This window comes from Anarhichas minor, unplaced genomic scaffold, assembly GCF_050575085.1.
Source record: "Anarhichas minor isolate MPS153535 unplaced genomic scaffold, ASM5057508v1 ptg000006l, whole genome shotgun sequence".
In the NCBI taxonomy this organism is placed as follows: domain Eukaryota; kingdom Metazoa; phylum Chordata; class Actinopteri; order Perciformes; family Anarhichadidae; genus Anarhichas; species Anarhichas minor.
In genome coordinates, this window is record NW_027466452.1 from 5,235,451 (window position 1) to 5,252,440 (window position 16,990).

A 16,990-nucleotide genomic window follows, 5' to 3' on the forward strand; every position below is an offset into this window, starting at 1 on the left:
CCTGGACAACATGAAAGTAGGCTACGGTTTCTACTTAATGTGCATTTACTGTAGTTTTTACTGCAATGCCTCATTTTATCTAAAACATCTTATCATGTTGCTTCACTACATTTTATTAATATTGTAGCGTGAACGGATCCCGCCCGGGGAAAGCGGGACAGGTTTGCGCACCTAACACGGTGGTCACTCCTGACGGCTGTCCTACCTGTGTGGGTTAGTTTTCTCACGGAGGTATCAGGACAATACCGTAGGCCTTTTATCTCACCCCGTAGCTAAATCGTTTTTCGGAATTATTGTCTTCCTGAGAGTCTTGTACGGCTACGCCCTAGGGCGCTCTCAGTGGGATGTAACCCTAACACCTAATATGAATAGTTATGTAGAACGTCTGTGCTTTACTATTGCCTACTGTGAACTTTTCATCATTTATGGCTAACACTGCCAAGTCTTCACCCAGAATACTCACCTTTAAGTTACTCAGGTAGAGTCCGTCGTCACGTCTGTATCACACGGTTGATGGACAGGGAAAGAGGGTCAAATTGTTCTAAAACACCAGAGTCTTCAGTTTGGGTCCAGGCTCTTACAAATGGTAAAGCTGTGGTTGTATTAATGTTTTTCCAAAGCAATCACATAGAACAAATTAAATTCAATGAAACAGCCTCTCTCAGTCAGCTCTCGCTGTGAGGTTTGTTTCTTTTTCATGCTGTCTTCTATCCCATCTCTGAGGGAGGAAGACAGCAGAAGGGTTCCCCGCTGAGGGGGTAAGACCCCTAAGGGTCTATTAAAGAAGTCTCTCCCAGTCTCTACGCTGGGGAAAAAGGCCGAATCTCACAGTTTTTTTGCCTCTTTTTATGCTACTCTGAGGCTAGTACATCCCCTAATCACATGCGTCACACATACAGGAGACATCTTGTACCAGAGTTAGCAACAGAATGTAACTGGTTGTAACTAGTTTGGTCCTGTTAGAACCAGAAGCCCTATATAAAGTGTCTAAGCAGTTTATATGTTAAATCACTTCTATCATGAAATAAAACAGTTTATATTTTAAATCACATTTAATAACAAGCTATATGTTGTGATGGTTACTTTAATGCTTTCATATTTTTCTACAATCTCTTAACAATATACTTGCAATAAATACATGTGTAAATAGATTATGTATTTACTGTTACTGTTACACCTCATCCTGTTAATTCACAACATTTAAAAAATATACTTATAATACCTCCATCCATTATCCGTAATATTCAGGGTTGCGGGGGGGGGGGGACAGGTCGCCAGAATCTCAGAGCTGACACATACAGACAGACAGCAATTCACTCCCAGGTTAACATCTATGGACAATTTGGAGTTGACGATTAACCTTAGCTACATGTCTTTGGACTGTGGGAGGAAGCAGGAGAACCCGGAGACACAAGGAAAAACTGCCAAAATGCAAACGCCACACAGAAGATGTAGTGTTCTCATGCAGTGTGTCGAAACTCTGACTAAACAAGTCAAACCGCAGCCAATAAAGACAGAGTCGTAGTAAGTTTCACCATTTACTGTCACTCTTTCCCATTAACATGCTGGTGAAAACTGAAAATAAAAGACAATACAAAATATTCAGTCTGCGCACTTAAACATTGCATTGCACATAGTTGTAAATGTAAATATACATTGTTAATTTGCACATTAGCAAACATTCATTAAAGCCACTTGCATTGCTGTAAATTTACATACAATTGTAAATAAACCCGTTTAAGTAACTTAATCAAACATACTTTTAAAGAAATCCTTACTGATATACGATGTTTTAACATGTCCAATGTCAAATAAATCAATTTATGAGTGCACGTTGTGTATGTGGGCATGTCACGTCCATGTGTGTACAACAGCGATATATTCAACCTTCATGACGTTTATAATGTTCAGCTTTGGTTCAAATCTGTTTTAGGTGTTGATTAAATGTCACGGTCATTTTGCCAACTGCAGTTATAGTGACGTTGTTTGTATTGTGTTATAGTGAGATTGTTTCTAATATTTTCTCCAGCCCATTTACATTAATAAAGCCTGGTTAAATACTAGCAACACCACTTAATATAATGTAATACAATCTTCAGCACGAAAAACTACACCCTCCAAAATAAAACTGAAAACTAATCTAAAACTCTTTAAATAGAATGTTGAAACATTCACGAAGGTAGAATTTACTGCAGGTTTGTTTAATTAGACTATTAGTTTGAGCTAGTTTAACCCTAGGCTAGTTTAATGGAGGAAACAGATGATGTGAACTCGAGTTAATCACGTCAGTAAACTGTGGCTACGTTAGCATATCGGCTAAGCTCTGGCTTGGCATGTACAATTCAGTGATTTGCTTGTGTGGGTGAAGTAAATATGCAAAAAATGTCCATGTTAAGTTCAACTTTGGGAAAGTTAGACACAAATTTTTGATAGTGGATCAATGGCAAGTCATCTTGCTCAGAGAGCTAATGCAACTTGCTAGCAATAGCATGTTCCCAGCTGGTTAGGGTGTTAGTCATTAGCTCACCAGCTACAGTGGTTTAAAAGTAAAAAATATGTACGTGTAATATCAATATTTATTCATGTTGTGGTGCAACTGTTTTACACGCAGTGAATACACAAAATTACACAAAATCGTCCACATTTATAAATCTTATTTTTCATGTGTTGATCATGCAATACACATTTGTGACCATTTTGAGTCAAATTTCTCTCCATAATGGACTATGGAGTTCAGGTTTGTTGCAAAAGGAGAAAATGTGGTGTAAAGTGTTATTTTTGAAACTAAGCCTGAGAAAAACTTCAAAGGTGAGTTCGATAAAGTTGAGTCAATCAGGCCTCAGAGTGAAGCTGTAACATTTCAGTGAATTGCTAAGCCTGGAGAGCTATTCATAGATTGACAATACATAGAGGAGGATTCTGAATAAAGACACCATCATATTCACAATCAAGGATTCAAGGATCATTTTTTATCAATATGCAACATGGGGTTTCACAAAGAAATCATACAAAAAAAACAAAAAAATAACAGTAGTGCATTATGTAAATAGAACATACAGCAGCAACAAAACAATTATCTGGGCAATATGACCTACATCTTAGAATTTACATCAGTGAAACACTGTCCTTCAACTTTGACTATGTTTGAGCACCAAGCATCATTGATGTAGACAGAGTCCACCTCCTCTCGTCCCACCGGAGTCCTGCTCTCTGTCATGTGGTCCTCCTGTCAAGTGCAGCTTGATAGGGATTGCCACTATAAAGCCACTATAAAGCCAGGTCTCTGTAAAGATGTGGGCTCAACAGTCACCGACCTCCTGTTGCTGGGTTAATCTGAGTTTTACTGCGATAGGACATTAGACAGGAGCAGACTGTGGTGGAGTAGCCTTTGGTCCTAGATGGGTTAGCTTAGCTTCCATCTCGATTCTCCTCCCTCTCGACTCAACTTTCAATAGAGTTTGGTCGGGCAGGTCTAGCTTGGTGGTCAGCTGTGATTGTCTCACGGTCCGCTCCCCACAACTTAATCCAATCCCCCAGCTTTCTCCTCTTATGTCGATGAGTTTATTCTGTCATATGCCATAAGTGCTCCAGTAATAAAGATGAAAAGACAACAAATTAAGAACCATAACAAAAGATTTTAGCAGTTTTGCGCAGTTCGATCCTTGGCTGGGACGTGCTGGGACAAGAGCAAGACACTGTACCCCGGGCACCTGTCATGGCAGCCCACTGCTCGCTATATACAATTTCCCCCTGACCGGGATGAATATAGTATAATAAATAAAAAGAAAACAGTGAAGAGGTGCATTACTGAAAATGATTGGGATAGCACTAATTTACATGTGAGTCATTGCTGTTCATCGCAACATAGGGTTGTATGTGTAAAGAGTTGGATCCCCTCTCTACACTTCTATTATTATAAACAAACTAATAGTGCATTCAGTGCATGATTAGCAACAGGCACGCCAGTCGACTTCATCTTTATAAATTGACACTCATCGTGGAAAACACGAACGTCACTAAGCTCTGCAGGTCCAGTTTATTAAACATCACCAAGAACATCAAGTTGTAGTTCTGCAGTAGGTGCCTAAGATCAGTCGTTCAATCACTAATAACTATAAAGATCTGAATCTATCTAGTCTACATAATCATCCTATTAGCTACTAGTGGGTCGTGACGAGGTAAATAAAGCCCAGACACAAAGATGTTTGTTGTCCTCAATCTGACAAAACGCACCTTTACGACCCATGACATAAAGCCATCTTTTTGTTTCACTGCAGATTAGAGATGATTAAGAAAAATAAATAGAAGAAGAATAGAACATTAGTTTATTCAATAAGGGGTATGAAAAGACAAGCATTCTCTCCCTGGAAAAAAAAAAGACAACCCATGCATCTTTTTGTCATAAGCTGCACCAAACACCCATTCTGTTTTGCTCTTATCTGTGCCGTGCTGATATTATACAGCAATTTCCTTTTTCCTGCAGCTCTCTGGTGGCCTTGGAACGGGGCACTGGCTCTGTGCCGTCATGCTTGTTTGAGCACATGAATTATCAGGAGAGAAAAGGATGGCTAACCTTGGACTTTCTGAAGTGGAGAGAATTACAAACATTCGGAGTGACAAAACGTGTGTGTGCATGTGTATGTGCGTGTGCATGTGTGTAGAGGAATATTTCAGTCTAAACCGTTCTTTTCCATGCTCTCCCTCACTCTTACCTTTTCTTCTTTGCTGGAAGACATATTAGATAGACATATTGTGCAATATATTGGTCTGCCTATGAAGGTAAATCATTGTCAAAATCACTGTTGATTTGAGACTGCAAATAGGAGCAGGCATGTAGGTAGACAGGCAGGTTTAAGTAGTCAGGCAGGAAGCCCGTCCAATCATTCAATTTAGGCCAAATTAAATAATTAGACGGGCTTATTAGAGTCCTGTTACTTACTCCCTCACTTCAAATTTATTATAATGTTGCTCAATTATTTTGGAGTTATTCTTCCCCTATTGGCCAAAAATCAATTCATGCAGCATTAAACACTCTTTTACATACCACAGTTGTGAAAGACGACAGATGACACCAATTAATTAAGACATTTATGCTTATCAATAGCTGAAATTTCCGTAAATACACAAGGAATGTTTGGAACAGCAATAGTAACTTCCACTGGTGGCCATTGATTAAATCACTGTTACATCAATCAACAATGTATTTATTTACGTAAGAAAGTCATGCATAGCCATAGTAGAAACAGGACTATATGTGACAGCATTCATCAGTTTATTTCTACTTTGATCATGTGCAGAAACCACATAAATGAAGGCTCATCACAGCAATGAAGTCCTGTCCCCTGAGTGCATATGGTTCTATGAGCTCAGGTGCATCGTGTAAAGCACAGTATGGAGGATCAAACTGCTTATTTAGTTTAGTGGAATTGAGCATCCCTGTTTCTTTCTAGCCTCTCATCACTCCTACAATCCAAACTCTGGAGGGTGACTGCAGCATGCATGTGATGATGGAGATATAAATGATCGTGATGATGATGATGACAGAAATACTGTTGGATGACATTCTTTATCTGTCAAATAGGAAATATTATTTCTCAATTGATTCATTAATCTCCACAACTGCACAGACAACTTGTAGCCAGGGGCGACCGTGGCTTGGAAGGTAGAGCCGGTCGTCCCTCAATCGGAAGATTGACTCCTCCAGTCCATGTCGATGTGTCCTTGGGCAAGACACCATCTGTATGAATGGGTGTGAATGACTACATAGTCCTGATGGGCATGATAGCCCCTGCCATCAGTGTATGAATGGGTGTGAATGGGTGAATGATGACATGTAGTGTTAAAGCACTTTGAGTGCTCGGAAGACTAGAAAAGAGCTGTACAAGTACAAGTCCATTTACCATTTACCTCAAGGGTCTATTGTTGGACCAAATCTGTTCCATTAGGTCACATGATCTGTCACAATAACACCTCATTTCACTGTTATGCAGACGATACACAGTTATATCTCTCCATCTCTGAATGCAACACTAGAGAGCTGCATAGCCATGTGAGAGACTGGATGTCACAAACCATTTTGCAGTTGAACTCTGACAAAACAAAGACTTATCATCAAGCCCCAAGAACCTCTGTAAACAAGTCCAGCCACTGCTTGGTCCCCGTATTAAAATGTTGGGCACTGCTTAGCATCTGGGTGTTATCTTCGACACTGAGCTTTGGACAAAACACCCCAAAAATGGTAGAATCATGCTAAGATCAGAGCAATGTTATCTTTCAGCAGTAGAGAAAATCATTCATGATTTTAATTCCTCATGCCTGAACTATTGTAATGCTTTGTCAACCCCCCCCCTAATAGTCCGAGATGTAACTCAACTTCAGAGTGTGCCAGACTTCAGAGCCTTCAGGGACGCCTGTATCCTCACCCTGACTGAAACCTGGCTTGATGAGGTCATCGCAGATCCCAAAGTCAGTCTCAATAATTTCTCCATTATACAGGCTGACAAGACCAAGGAGAGGGGCGGTGGAGTCTTCATCTAAGTCAACAATAGGTGGTGTAATAACATCAAAACCCATAGCAAAGTCTGCTCACCAGAGTTATGAAAACATTGTTTTCCTGCTCCCACTACAAAGAGGAACAGAAACACACCAAGCCTCAATCCCACTGCTCTATCCGTGGTCGGAGGACGGAGGCCCATTATACAGCTGCAGGGCTCAGAGACTGGGTCATTTTTCAAGGAGATATTGGATGAAAAAGTGTCTGTTTTGTGTGTACGTAGAGCGGTGCACAGCCCGTGTAAATTGTGGTAGAAAACGTAATGATACAATCCACTTAGCTGTCTAAAACAAAGTCATCTATAGCTGATTAATTTAAAAAGCAAGAGGAGGAGAGAGAGAGGAGGCTGGAGGGGAAGGAAAGACAATGAGAGGTTGTGACTCACTCCCCACTAATGATGAAAGTGACTCAGCCAGTGTCATTATGAATACCAGTGCTGAAGAAATACTAAGATCTTTAGCTTAAACAACACTAAGTGTAAGTAAAAGTATTGCATTCAAAATCGTACATAAGAAAAAGTATGCAAGTAGGTTAGATAATCTAGAAAATGTCCTTTAAGTGTTAAAGTAAAAGTACTCCTTGTGCAGCCAAATAGGCTCTTAAATTGTTCCATTGTTATATAATTAGATATCAGATTGTGGTTATTGATGCAGTAACATGTAAGATCAATTTTAATGCTAGAGCTAACTTCACTAGAGCTAGTTTCATTCATGGTTATGCTGTTGTATTTCATTTACTCATAAATGTAGGGAGGTAAAAGTATGCTACGTTTACATGCATGTGGTGCATGTAAACGTAGTCAGTTTAAGGTTCTGTTACAGAATACAGAGAAGCCCCCCCCCTCTTTTATAGCCTTCTTATGGGTCCTGACAGCATGCAGATGTATTTACTTATTTATTTTAATTTTGAATCTGGATTTACTCATTTTATGCCTAGTTTTGCTAAACTCTCATTATAACTAATCTTAGTATGTCCAAACACTGTAACCAGGTGACAAATGCTGAATGAAAGGATGTAATTTAATTTTGGTTAAATGAAATGGTGCTAAGAACTAGCACAGACTGCTACAGCTTTGATGCAGAAACATCAGTTGAACCTCGATAAGTATAGCTTGTCTGTACCCTCTCATACTCTGTGTGTGTGAGGGATTACAGTGAAAAATGCTACATCCATAATGTCAAGTAAGCTGTATTGGGGAGAATTCACATTCAAATATATTTCCCTGAAGACAATCCTTGTACTATTTGGGCTGCTCTCGTTTCGACACGAAGCTGTCTCAAGCTCTTTAGGTCTTCTGCCTGGTGAATCCAATAGTGACACAGAATTATTAGTGTTGGTCTTTAAAACCAAATGAAAATGTATCCCAGGAGTTTGAAATAGTGTCTATTGTGTTCCTGATCTCTGCCTCCATCCCTGTAACACACAGGCAGAATTCCTCCAGGCCCTAGTCCAGTCCGTTCCCATCTCTCACGCCAGTCTCTGCACTTATCAACCTTCCTTTTATCCTCTTTGTCTCTGTCAGTCTCTATGTGTCTCTCCCCCAGTCACTCTGCGATACAGGTGCATAAAGTGTGCTGCCTGTCCTGTCCAGCCTGCGCCCTGTCTCTCCACTCAGTCTGAAGGGGCTGATAAGGCCAGATGGCTCTCTGCTTTGTCAGCCTCTGAAGCGAGTAATGCAGTGGAGCAGAGCCTCCAGGCTAAACACTGTCTGCATCTCATGTGGGAGGTGTGTGTGTGTGTGTGTGTGTGTGTGTGTGTGTGTACTGTGGAATTCTGTCCTTGTTAGTACCAGTTTAGGTCCAGGCCTTCTAACTGTGGACGTTTTGCAAAGTGAGGTTATTTTGACTAGTCTTCCCTCCTTCAGGCTCCACATAGCCACAGCATCATGAAATCACACACACCAAAGTTACAACATACCAGGCATAAACAATAGTGTAATAGAAATGTATAGCTAAAGAGTAACACTCACAGCACTACAGTTACCCTCAACTAACAGTAAAACATAACTGGGGCAAGTAGTACTGTACAAAAAATAATGTGTGTTTCTCAAAATCAGAATTAAATGACAGAAATCATATAGACCCATGATAATAACTAAATAAAACATGTAGATATTAATCACTTATAACAAGACTAAGACTCTTGAGCCATGCTAGCAGCTCTGTGAGTCTTACTGCAGAATAGTGATGATTTGAGCTAAATGCTAACGTAACAATGCTAACATGCTGAAATGAAAGTCTTAACCTTTTGATGTTTAGAAAGTGTCATGTTTACGATGTTCACCTTCTTAATTTAGTAGCTACTGTTGAAGGTATCTGCTCACAAACCAACATTTTGGACAAATTCACCTTGATGGCTCTACATTAAACGTTATTACAGGTCAAACTCACGGCAATCCGTCCAATACTTGAGATATTTAAGTCTGGTCAAAATGGTAGAAAGTGGCTGACGGACCAAATTACCAAGTCCCTCAGGGCTATAAGGTTTATTTTAATCTATTACTAGTTTCCCTGTTAAAAATGTAAGAAGTAAAGTAACTATTTTACTTGACTTAATGAAAGTAACACAATAATTTACATTTGATTACTTTTTGATTTCTTTTCTGACTAATGTTTGGAGCTAGGAGTGAACGGAATGCACAGTCCGTCGGGCTGCCGCACGCCACCGTATTCTCCTCAGTCAGCTGTCAGACAGACTTCAAATAATGAAACCTTTTAAAACTGAGAAGTTATTATGAATCCTGATGTCATTTGAAAGGTGTTTACTGGATGAGGAGAGCAGAGAGACGAGACCTCTCTGATAGGTGGGGTTTCAACAGGTTTAGGCACTGACAGCTTGGTTGGGTTTAGGTTATTGTCAGTTGGCGAACAGTCTGTAGAAACATCACCACAATATATTGATGATACATTTAATGTCATCTGTGGTATGTAGGTAAGTGGTTGGGAAGAGACGAGTTGGGTACGAGTCAGCATTTTTGCACTTCTGGTTCCCTCGTACCGAGTCAAAGTGTTTTCTGAATGTGTTTTTGGTTGGATGGCTGAAATAAGGTCTGTGGTGAACACAAGATTGCAACGTTTTGTTTTACGACTTGAAACAGGCCAGTAAATACCCCTCTGGTGAATGTAGAAGCTTTTACGTTTCTTATTTAAGGCGATTGTTAACAAGTGGCTAAATGAGACTACAAAACATTATCTTGCCGACTAGTCCACCTTTACAGCTTCATTATATATACTCATGCATATGTGACCGTGGTGTAGCTTGATTATAGCCTAACATATTCATTCATGCTTTAAAAATCATAAAAGTGGTAAGGATAAAACCTGTAAGTATCATAAACTGTTGTTTGCCACAGAGCTTTTATTCTGAAATAATCCAAAATCCAAAGGAAGAATCCCAATGGCTTTTTGTCGAGGGAACGGATACATTTACAGATATTAAACATCACTGACTTTGCCAGATTTTTTGAAGAAAGCAAATATAATCATCATTATCATCATCATCGCATGTTTCTATTACGCTAAACGTCAAGATTGTACTGCTTTCAATACTGAAACTCGCCTTGTATTTTTGTGAGGTTCTCCCTTTTTTCCCACCTTACCCTCCAATCTCCAAAAATCAACTGTGTTTTTATGTCTTTTAATGCCTTCTGATTCATGTTCATCAGCGTGGTCAAACTTTGACGACGAAACCATGGTTGTACTTAACAATCACACTTTAGTTTGCCTTCTGTGGCTTTGTTTTATCCTTTTCTGGAGCTCAAACACTTCAAGTTAGGAGCGAAACAGGCCCACTCGTCATCTCCTATAGTGGGCAGCAGCTTCTTCAGCTGAAGAAGACCATATCCAGAGTCACCCATGACCTGCAACTCTCCTCTCTAGACGCGCTGGTTATCATAAATGGGGATTTACATCCCTGCCCTCTCTCTGCCACCCTACCCTCTTTTAAACAAATGGTGTCATTCCCTACGAGGGGTGGGTGATAAAACTATCGATTTGTTTTATGTAAACATTAAGGACAATTTTATTTCAAAGATGCTCCCCCCTCTTGGACAATCGGATCATAACTTGATATTATTGACTCCCAACTACTCTCCTTTAATCCGGAAGCTGCTGATTACGTCCAAGACTGTTCGTGTGTGGACGGAGGATGCATGTGAAAAGTTAAGAGGGTGTTCTGATTGCACTGACTGGACTGTGTTTCCAGAGGATGACAATGATCTGGACAGCATCTCTGATGAAGTCACCAGTTATATTAATTACTGTGTCGAGTCTATCAGTCCCTGTAAACAAATACAAACTTTCCCTAATAACAAACCTTGAGTGAGGAGATCAAAGATGTTATTAATAGGAAGAAAACTGCTTTTCTCAGCAGCGACAAAGATATGATTAAAACTGCCCAAAAGGAATTAAAGCAATAATCAAACAGGGTAAGTGTAAATATAAGGAAAAGGTTGAAGGACAGATGTCCAATAGTAACACAAGGGGCCTTTGGAACGGCATGAAATCTATTACTGGTTATGGGACCAGTTCTCCCAGCGTCCCTGGTGCTGGGATCAATGTAAATGAAGCAAACCAGTTCTTTGCAAGGTTTGATGAATTTGATTTCTCTGTATCTCACGAGAGCGTCCTCTCTTCTCTTGCACCGAGTAGTCCTGAGGACTGTAGCCCAGCTATTGTAATACATGTTGAGGAGGTTCGACAGCAGTTAAAGCGCCTTAAGGTTAACAAGGCAGCAGGCCCTGACGGTGTCCATCCACGCACCCTTAAGGTCTGTGCTGACCAGCTGTACTCAGTCCTTCATTCTATCTTTTCCTTGTTTCTATCTTCATCAAAAATTCCAGTAATATGGAAAACATCTTGTTTAGTTCCAATGACAAAGAAAAACAATGTGAGGATTCAAAGTCTTACTAACCTCAGTCCTATAGCCCTGACGCCGCACATAATGAAATGTTTTGAAAGGGTTGTCCTGGGTCACCTGAGTAGACAGGTCACAGGTCTCAGGTCTCAGATTCCTTGCAGTTTGCATACAGGAAGGGTGTAGGGGTAGATGATGCACTACTTGTTTTGCTCCACAGTATTTATAGTCATCTTGCAACAACTACCAGCTCTATTAGGATCATGTTCTTTGACTTTTCCAGTGCTTTCAATACAATCCAACCGCACCTTTTAGCTAAAAAACGTATGACTTTTAAACTGCACAATACAACTATTGCTTGGGTCTTGGATTACCTTTTGTCTCGACCACAGTTTGTCAGGCCTGATAAAAAACTGTCTCACACTATCTTAACTAAAACTGGAGCACCACAGGGAACAGTTTTATTCTCACTTCATACAGCTGACTATAGGTAGAGCCATGTGTCCTGTAACATCCAAAAGTTCTCAGATGACACTGCCCTGGTTGGTCTACTTACCGGAGCCAATGACCTAAACGGGAGGTTGAATCTTTTGTCAGCTGGTGTGATGACATTTTTTTTAAACTAAATGTTGGAAAGACCAAAGAGTTGGTTATTGATTTTAGAAGGAAGAAGGAGGAGGTCTCCCCAGTGACAATTGCAGGTCAGCAGATAGAAATTGTCCAGTCGTATAAATATCTTGGGGTCTATCTGGACAGTAAATTAAACTGGAAAAAGAACACTGATGCTGTATTTAAAAAGGCTCAGTCAAGACTTTTGTTCTTGAGGAAGCTTAGATCCTTTGACATCAGCAGAAAGCTTCTTCATGTTTTTTTACCAGCGGATCTTAGCTAGTGTCCTCTTCTAGGTCGTGCTCTGCTGAGGGGGGGGGGGGCGGCGGCATCACTACAGATGACAAAAACAGGATCAATAAGATGATCAGGAAGGCTGGCTCAGTGATTGGCCTTACCCCGGACTCACTAGAGGTCGCTGTAGAAAAGAGAACAAGGGCCAAGTTTAAAAAACGATTGTTTCCTATGAGGGCCATCCATTACACATGTTTTTAATGGACTCAGAAGCTCATTCAGTGAGAGACTCAGGATGCCTTTAGATGTGGTGTTTAGATTTAACATCTTTCTGATGTCAATCATGTTTCATATGGCATTTTCTGGTGTTATTTATTCTTTGTAATGTGTTTTTTGTCCGTTGTGCACTGTGGACTGTGTCTATTGTTGTCTGTATGAGTTTTTGGTGGCAAATGAGTTTCCCCAATGGGGATTAATAAAGTTTTCTAATCTAATTTAATCCATACAAGCATAACATTGGTCAAATTGGCATAAACTATTGACAGGGGAGAGGAATTTTGAATTGTGTCATTTCCGTGTGCAGGGCTCACAGGGAAACGCTACCGCTCTACAGAGACGTATAACTGTAGGGACATATTGCTGATGACCATAGTTTTGTTGTTAAGGGATCATCGCAATCACCATAATGCTTGACCATCATTTTCTCACTCAAAGCCTTTCATGGCATCATTGCTCTTGCTGCTAAATGTGTCTTCTTGTTCAGCCCTCCATTCATCGAGGTGCTCCGTCTTCGTCCCTTGAACGAACAAGGCCGGCTTACGGCGTTATTACTCACGCTTACTGATTGCACGTCAACTCTTAAATGTGACGGTGGTGCAGGCAGGTGGACACAAATGCAGAAGCAACAGGAAAGCTACAGGAACCGACAAATAAATGTTTCAGGGCAAACAAAGGCAAAACAGAACTGGCTGGCTCCAAACACGAAGAGCAAAACAACAGCTGCAAACACCTGGAAGCATAGAGCACGAACTGACAGGGAGAAATGGGAAACAGACAGTTATACATACACAGAGCACAAGACTGGAGTAGGCAGCACTGGAATAGGAGGGAAACAAAAGGATAGGCCAACAATGGAGACAACGAGGTGGTAGGCAGCAACACAAGGCCAGAGCAAATGAGACTAACACAAGGCAGGTCTCGAGGAAAATGATGCTGAATAGGGCTACAGCAACACAAGAGGTATAAACTGTCTGGAGTAACCCACACAGAGCAGAAATAACAAGCATCCAAAATGAAGGTCTGCCCAAAAATCAAGCAACAGACCAATCTCAATAAGGATCAATAACCATAATGTAGAACTGGAACTATATAGAGTCCAAAAACTATGATCTTAGAGCTGGGCTCTATTTAAGTTATAGTTGTAACTCCGGTCACATTAGCTCATAACCTCGATACTAAATTACCATCTGGAGGCTAAGCTGCTAACAGGCTAAGCTGCTAACAGGCCTGTTGAACCGTAAATACAATCGCAAAATAAAGACACGTTCATAAGCCAAGTCATAAATCATATCATATATCGAATATGATTTGACCACATAAGCAGTATTATAGTGTAGTTACTCACATTTGTACATGCTCTGTTACTGGCTGCCTCACAGTCCAGTCCAGTGGACAGTCAGAAGAGATGACATGCGTGTTGAGTCTGTCCAAAAAACTAAACGTGTTTTCTTATTTTGTGGATAAGAGTGGATTTTTCTAGCCACTCTTCCCTGAAACATCAAGAGGTGGAATATGTTTCCAAGGCACTGTACAGTTTTGAAAATGTATTCACTTTTTTAAGTTGTGTCAGTGATACTTTTTTTTATTATTTCATGTTTTTATTTATTAGTTTATTATCGGACATGTGCATGTACTGTAATAGAGTGACGATCTATGGAACAAATGCCTCTTGTTTGTTGTTATTGTTTTGGTTGTACAGAGTAAATAATTTAGTGAAGCAAGAGGGAGGAAGGAACATGCAAACAGGAATGCATGTTGTGTCAAATAACTATATATATTTATATACTTATACCTAAGTTTTAGGTATATAATTGAGAGATGATGATGTCTTGCAGATAGGGGAGAACATGGTTCAAGAACCAGACAGCTCGCACAACTATGAATAATGTATGAAGAAACACTTTCAGAAATACATGACTATCAGACACATCTCAAAAAGTGGGATGGGAGCCAGACAGAGCCCTCAGCGATCAAGCTCCTCTTCTGAGGAACCAGCTTCCAGTCTCAGTCCGGGGGGCAGACACACTCGCCACATTTAAGACTTTCCTTTCTTTTTCCTTTAGGGCGATGTCGTATGTGTACAGATTGTAATGCCCTCTGAGGTGATTTTGGACTACACAAAATAAATTGAATCGAATTTAAATCAAATCAAATCCCTTTGATTTTCTGTTTGTGAGAGTGTAGACATCTGGTTTAAGCAGGAGACAGGCAAACATGTACCTGATTGATAATTATTTCATATCAGTGTGCATGAGGGCAGGTTGGTGTATTAGTATGTGTGATTTCACTGCACACAACCCCTACCAAATGACATACTGTAGATGCTGACTGAGTAAACTAATGCTTTGTGCAGTCACTGTAAGTAAACAGTGTTTTTCACATATAGCTCCTTTTGTCTCTCTCTACCTCAGGTATCATCCGTACTGCGACGTCCAACATGGACCGTGAGACCAGGGACCACTATGCTGTGGTGATCCAGGCCAAAGACATGGCGGGCTCAGTCGGAGGACTGTCTGGATCGACTACTGTCAACATCACCCTCACTGACGTCAATGACAACCCTCCAAAGTTTCCTCAGAGTAAGTGACCGCTCTCGGTTTGTTTCTAACAGCAGCAGGTGAAAAAGTAAAGGGTTCTTTTAAGCTATAAACTTAATGATGTGACTACTGTAATGAAACACCACTGCTGGAGTTGATATTGACTTTACAAATCAGCATTTCCTGGTAGAAAATGGATTCAAACGCTGTCTACTGTTTGAAATCAGTGCCAATCGTCAAGATCAATTCTAAAATAGAGTTTAGCGTTTGGGACTAAACCTACGTTGTGAAATGAAAGAATGTAAACGCCCTCTAATCAGACCCCCCCTCCTCTCCTCTCCCCACAGTGTTGATCATTTTTATGTTTTCTGAAACCACTGTAGCATTAGGTTGCCATGTTTTTATTACATTACACTGGTTACAGAAAAGGAGCAGGCCCGCTCTTCTCTCGGCAAACTAGTCGGGGGGGGGGGATGTCTTTGTTATCCCGTTTGTTGTCAGATAAACAGTCTATTCCTCAAAATCATTGGCCCACGCCATATCGTTATTTCCCGCTATTGTAGCGTCATCAGTCATATTTGTCGTTGCTGCGACACGGTTGTGTCATACAGAAGTGGGCGTGGTTTCATCTCTCAGCCCCTTGCCTTGTTTTTTGTTTTTTCAAAAGATGCAATGGGTGAATTTCGGCTCAGAGTGGAATCTCTTCTTTATGCTTCAGCCCTTCTCAGGTTTTTGTCCCTTTAGAGATTTAGATAAATGCTTATAGATTTCTACATGATGCAGATACATTTGCCATAATCTAAGACTGAGAGAAAGTCTACTTATTGAGTTATAGAAGTATAGAGACTAAACCTTTATCACATGACTGAAGCTCCTGTCAAGCGATCTGACTTCAAGTCATTTGTTGTGAATATAAGTCGAAGTGACTAATATATGTGACAAGCGCAAGATTATTGAAACACAGCATTTGCCCGTGGCTATGAGTTTCAATGATCTGAACCGCTGGCCTTGTTAGCATTACATTTCTTGTCCATCTCGTTGTACCTTATCTTCCTTTAGCTCGTTATTTCCAATAACTATGGCTTCTGATCCTCATTTCTGTCTCTTTTTCTCCTCTGGGTTCTTTATTTCCTCTGATCCATGGTTGTTCTGTTTCATCTTCTGCTGTGTTGAAGCCTGCTGTTGTTGTATGAAACAGCTATTGAAAAGGCAAAAGGTTTAGCTGCTGCTTATTGAATGCTGTTGATTTAAAAGTGTAAAGTTTTTAAAAAATGGCTGAAAGTGTAACACCTCCGATGTGACAGCTTTTATTAGACTATAATTACACACACATGTAGTGGGTTACAGTTATAGATTCAGGCAGCATGAACAAGTAAACGTTTATTTTGGTCTCTGATTCAAGAACAAGAGAAGCCAGTCCTACAAATAATCTTTGTGTTTCATGTCAAAGAACATCATCAGCACATAATTGTCTTTACTAAATCCAAATAGAAAACCAGACATACAGGACAGACAATTCACATGTTACATCAACTGTCACGGGGCATGATGAGGACTCAAACGCAGACAGTCAGGTGTAGTGAAAAAAAGGCTTTTAATGAACCAAAAACAAAACAGGGAATCCAGGGACAAGACAAAAGACGAGGGGGAAAATCCGGCAGGAAAAGGCAGAACAGGCAGACTGGAAAACCGGGAACAGGACGAGCAAAACGGGCGGGTTGGACGGAAAACAAACACAATGATCTGGCAGTGAGTGAGTGAAAGACAGGGGTTTAAATAGTGACTAGGCAGAGTGAACAGGTGAGAGTAAAGAGCTGATGAGGTGAGTGTGACTGGCAGGTGCACTGAATGAACTGATTAGGTCAGTGAGGAGCTACAGAAAGAAACAGACACAGAACACACAGGGCAAAGCCTGATCGTGACA

At 40.5% G+C, this 16,990-nt stretch overlaps 1 protein-coding gene across 1 annotated transcript in view; it reads left to right on the forward strand.

Annotated features, from left to right (window-relative positions):
* The window catches only part of LOC142935525 (cadherin-18-like), a 101,325-nt gene that overhangs the window by 51,406 nt on the left and 32,929 nt on the right, over window positions 1-16,990 (forward strand). The window contains exon 4 of the mRNA XM_076079936.1: window positions 14,941-15,108. Within this exon, the coding sequence (XP_075936051.1) occupies window positions 14,941-15,108 (168 nt within the window). The remainder of the gene's footprint in view (window positions 1-14,940; window positions 15,109-16,990) is intronic.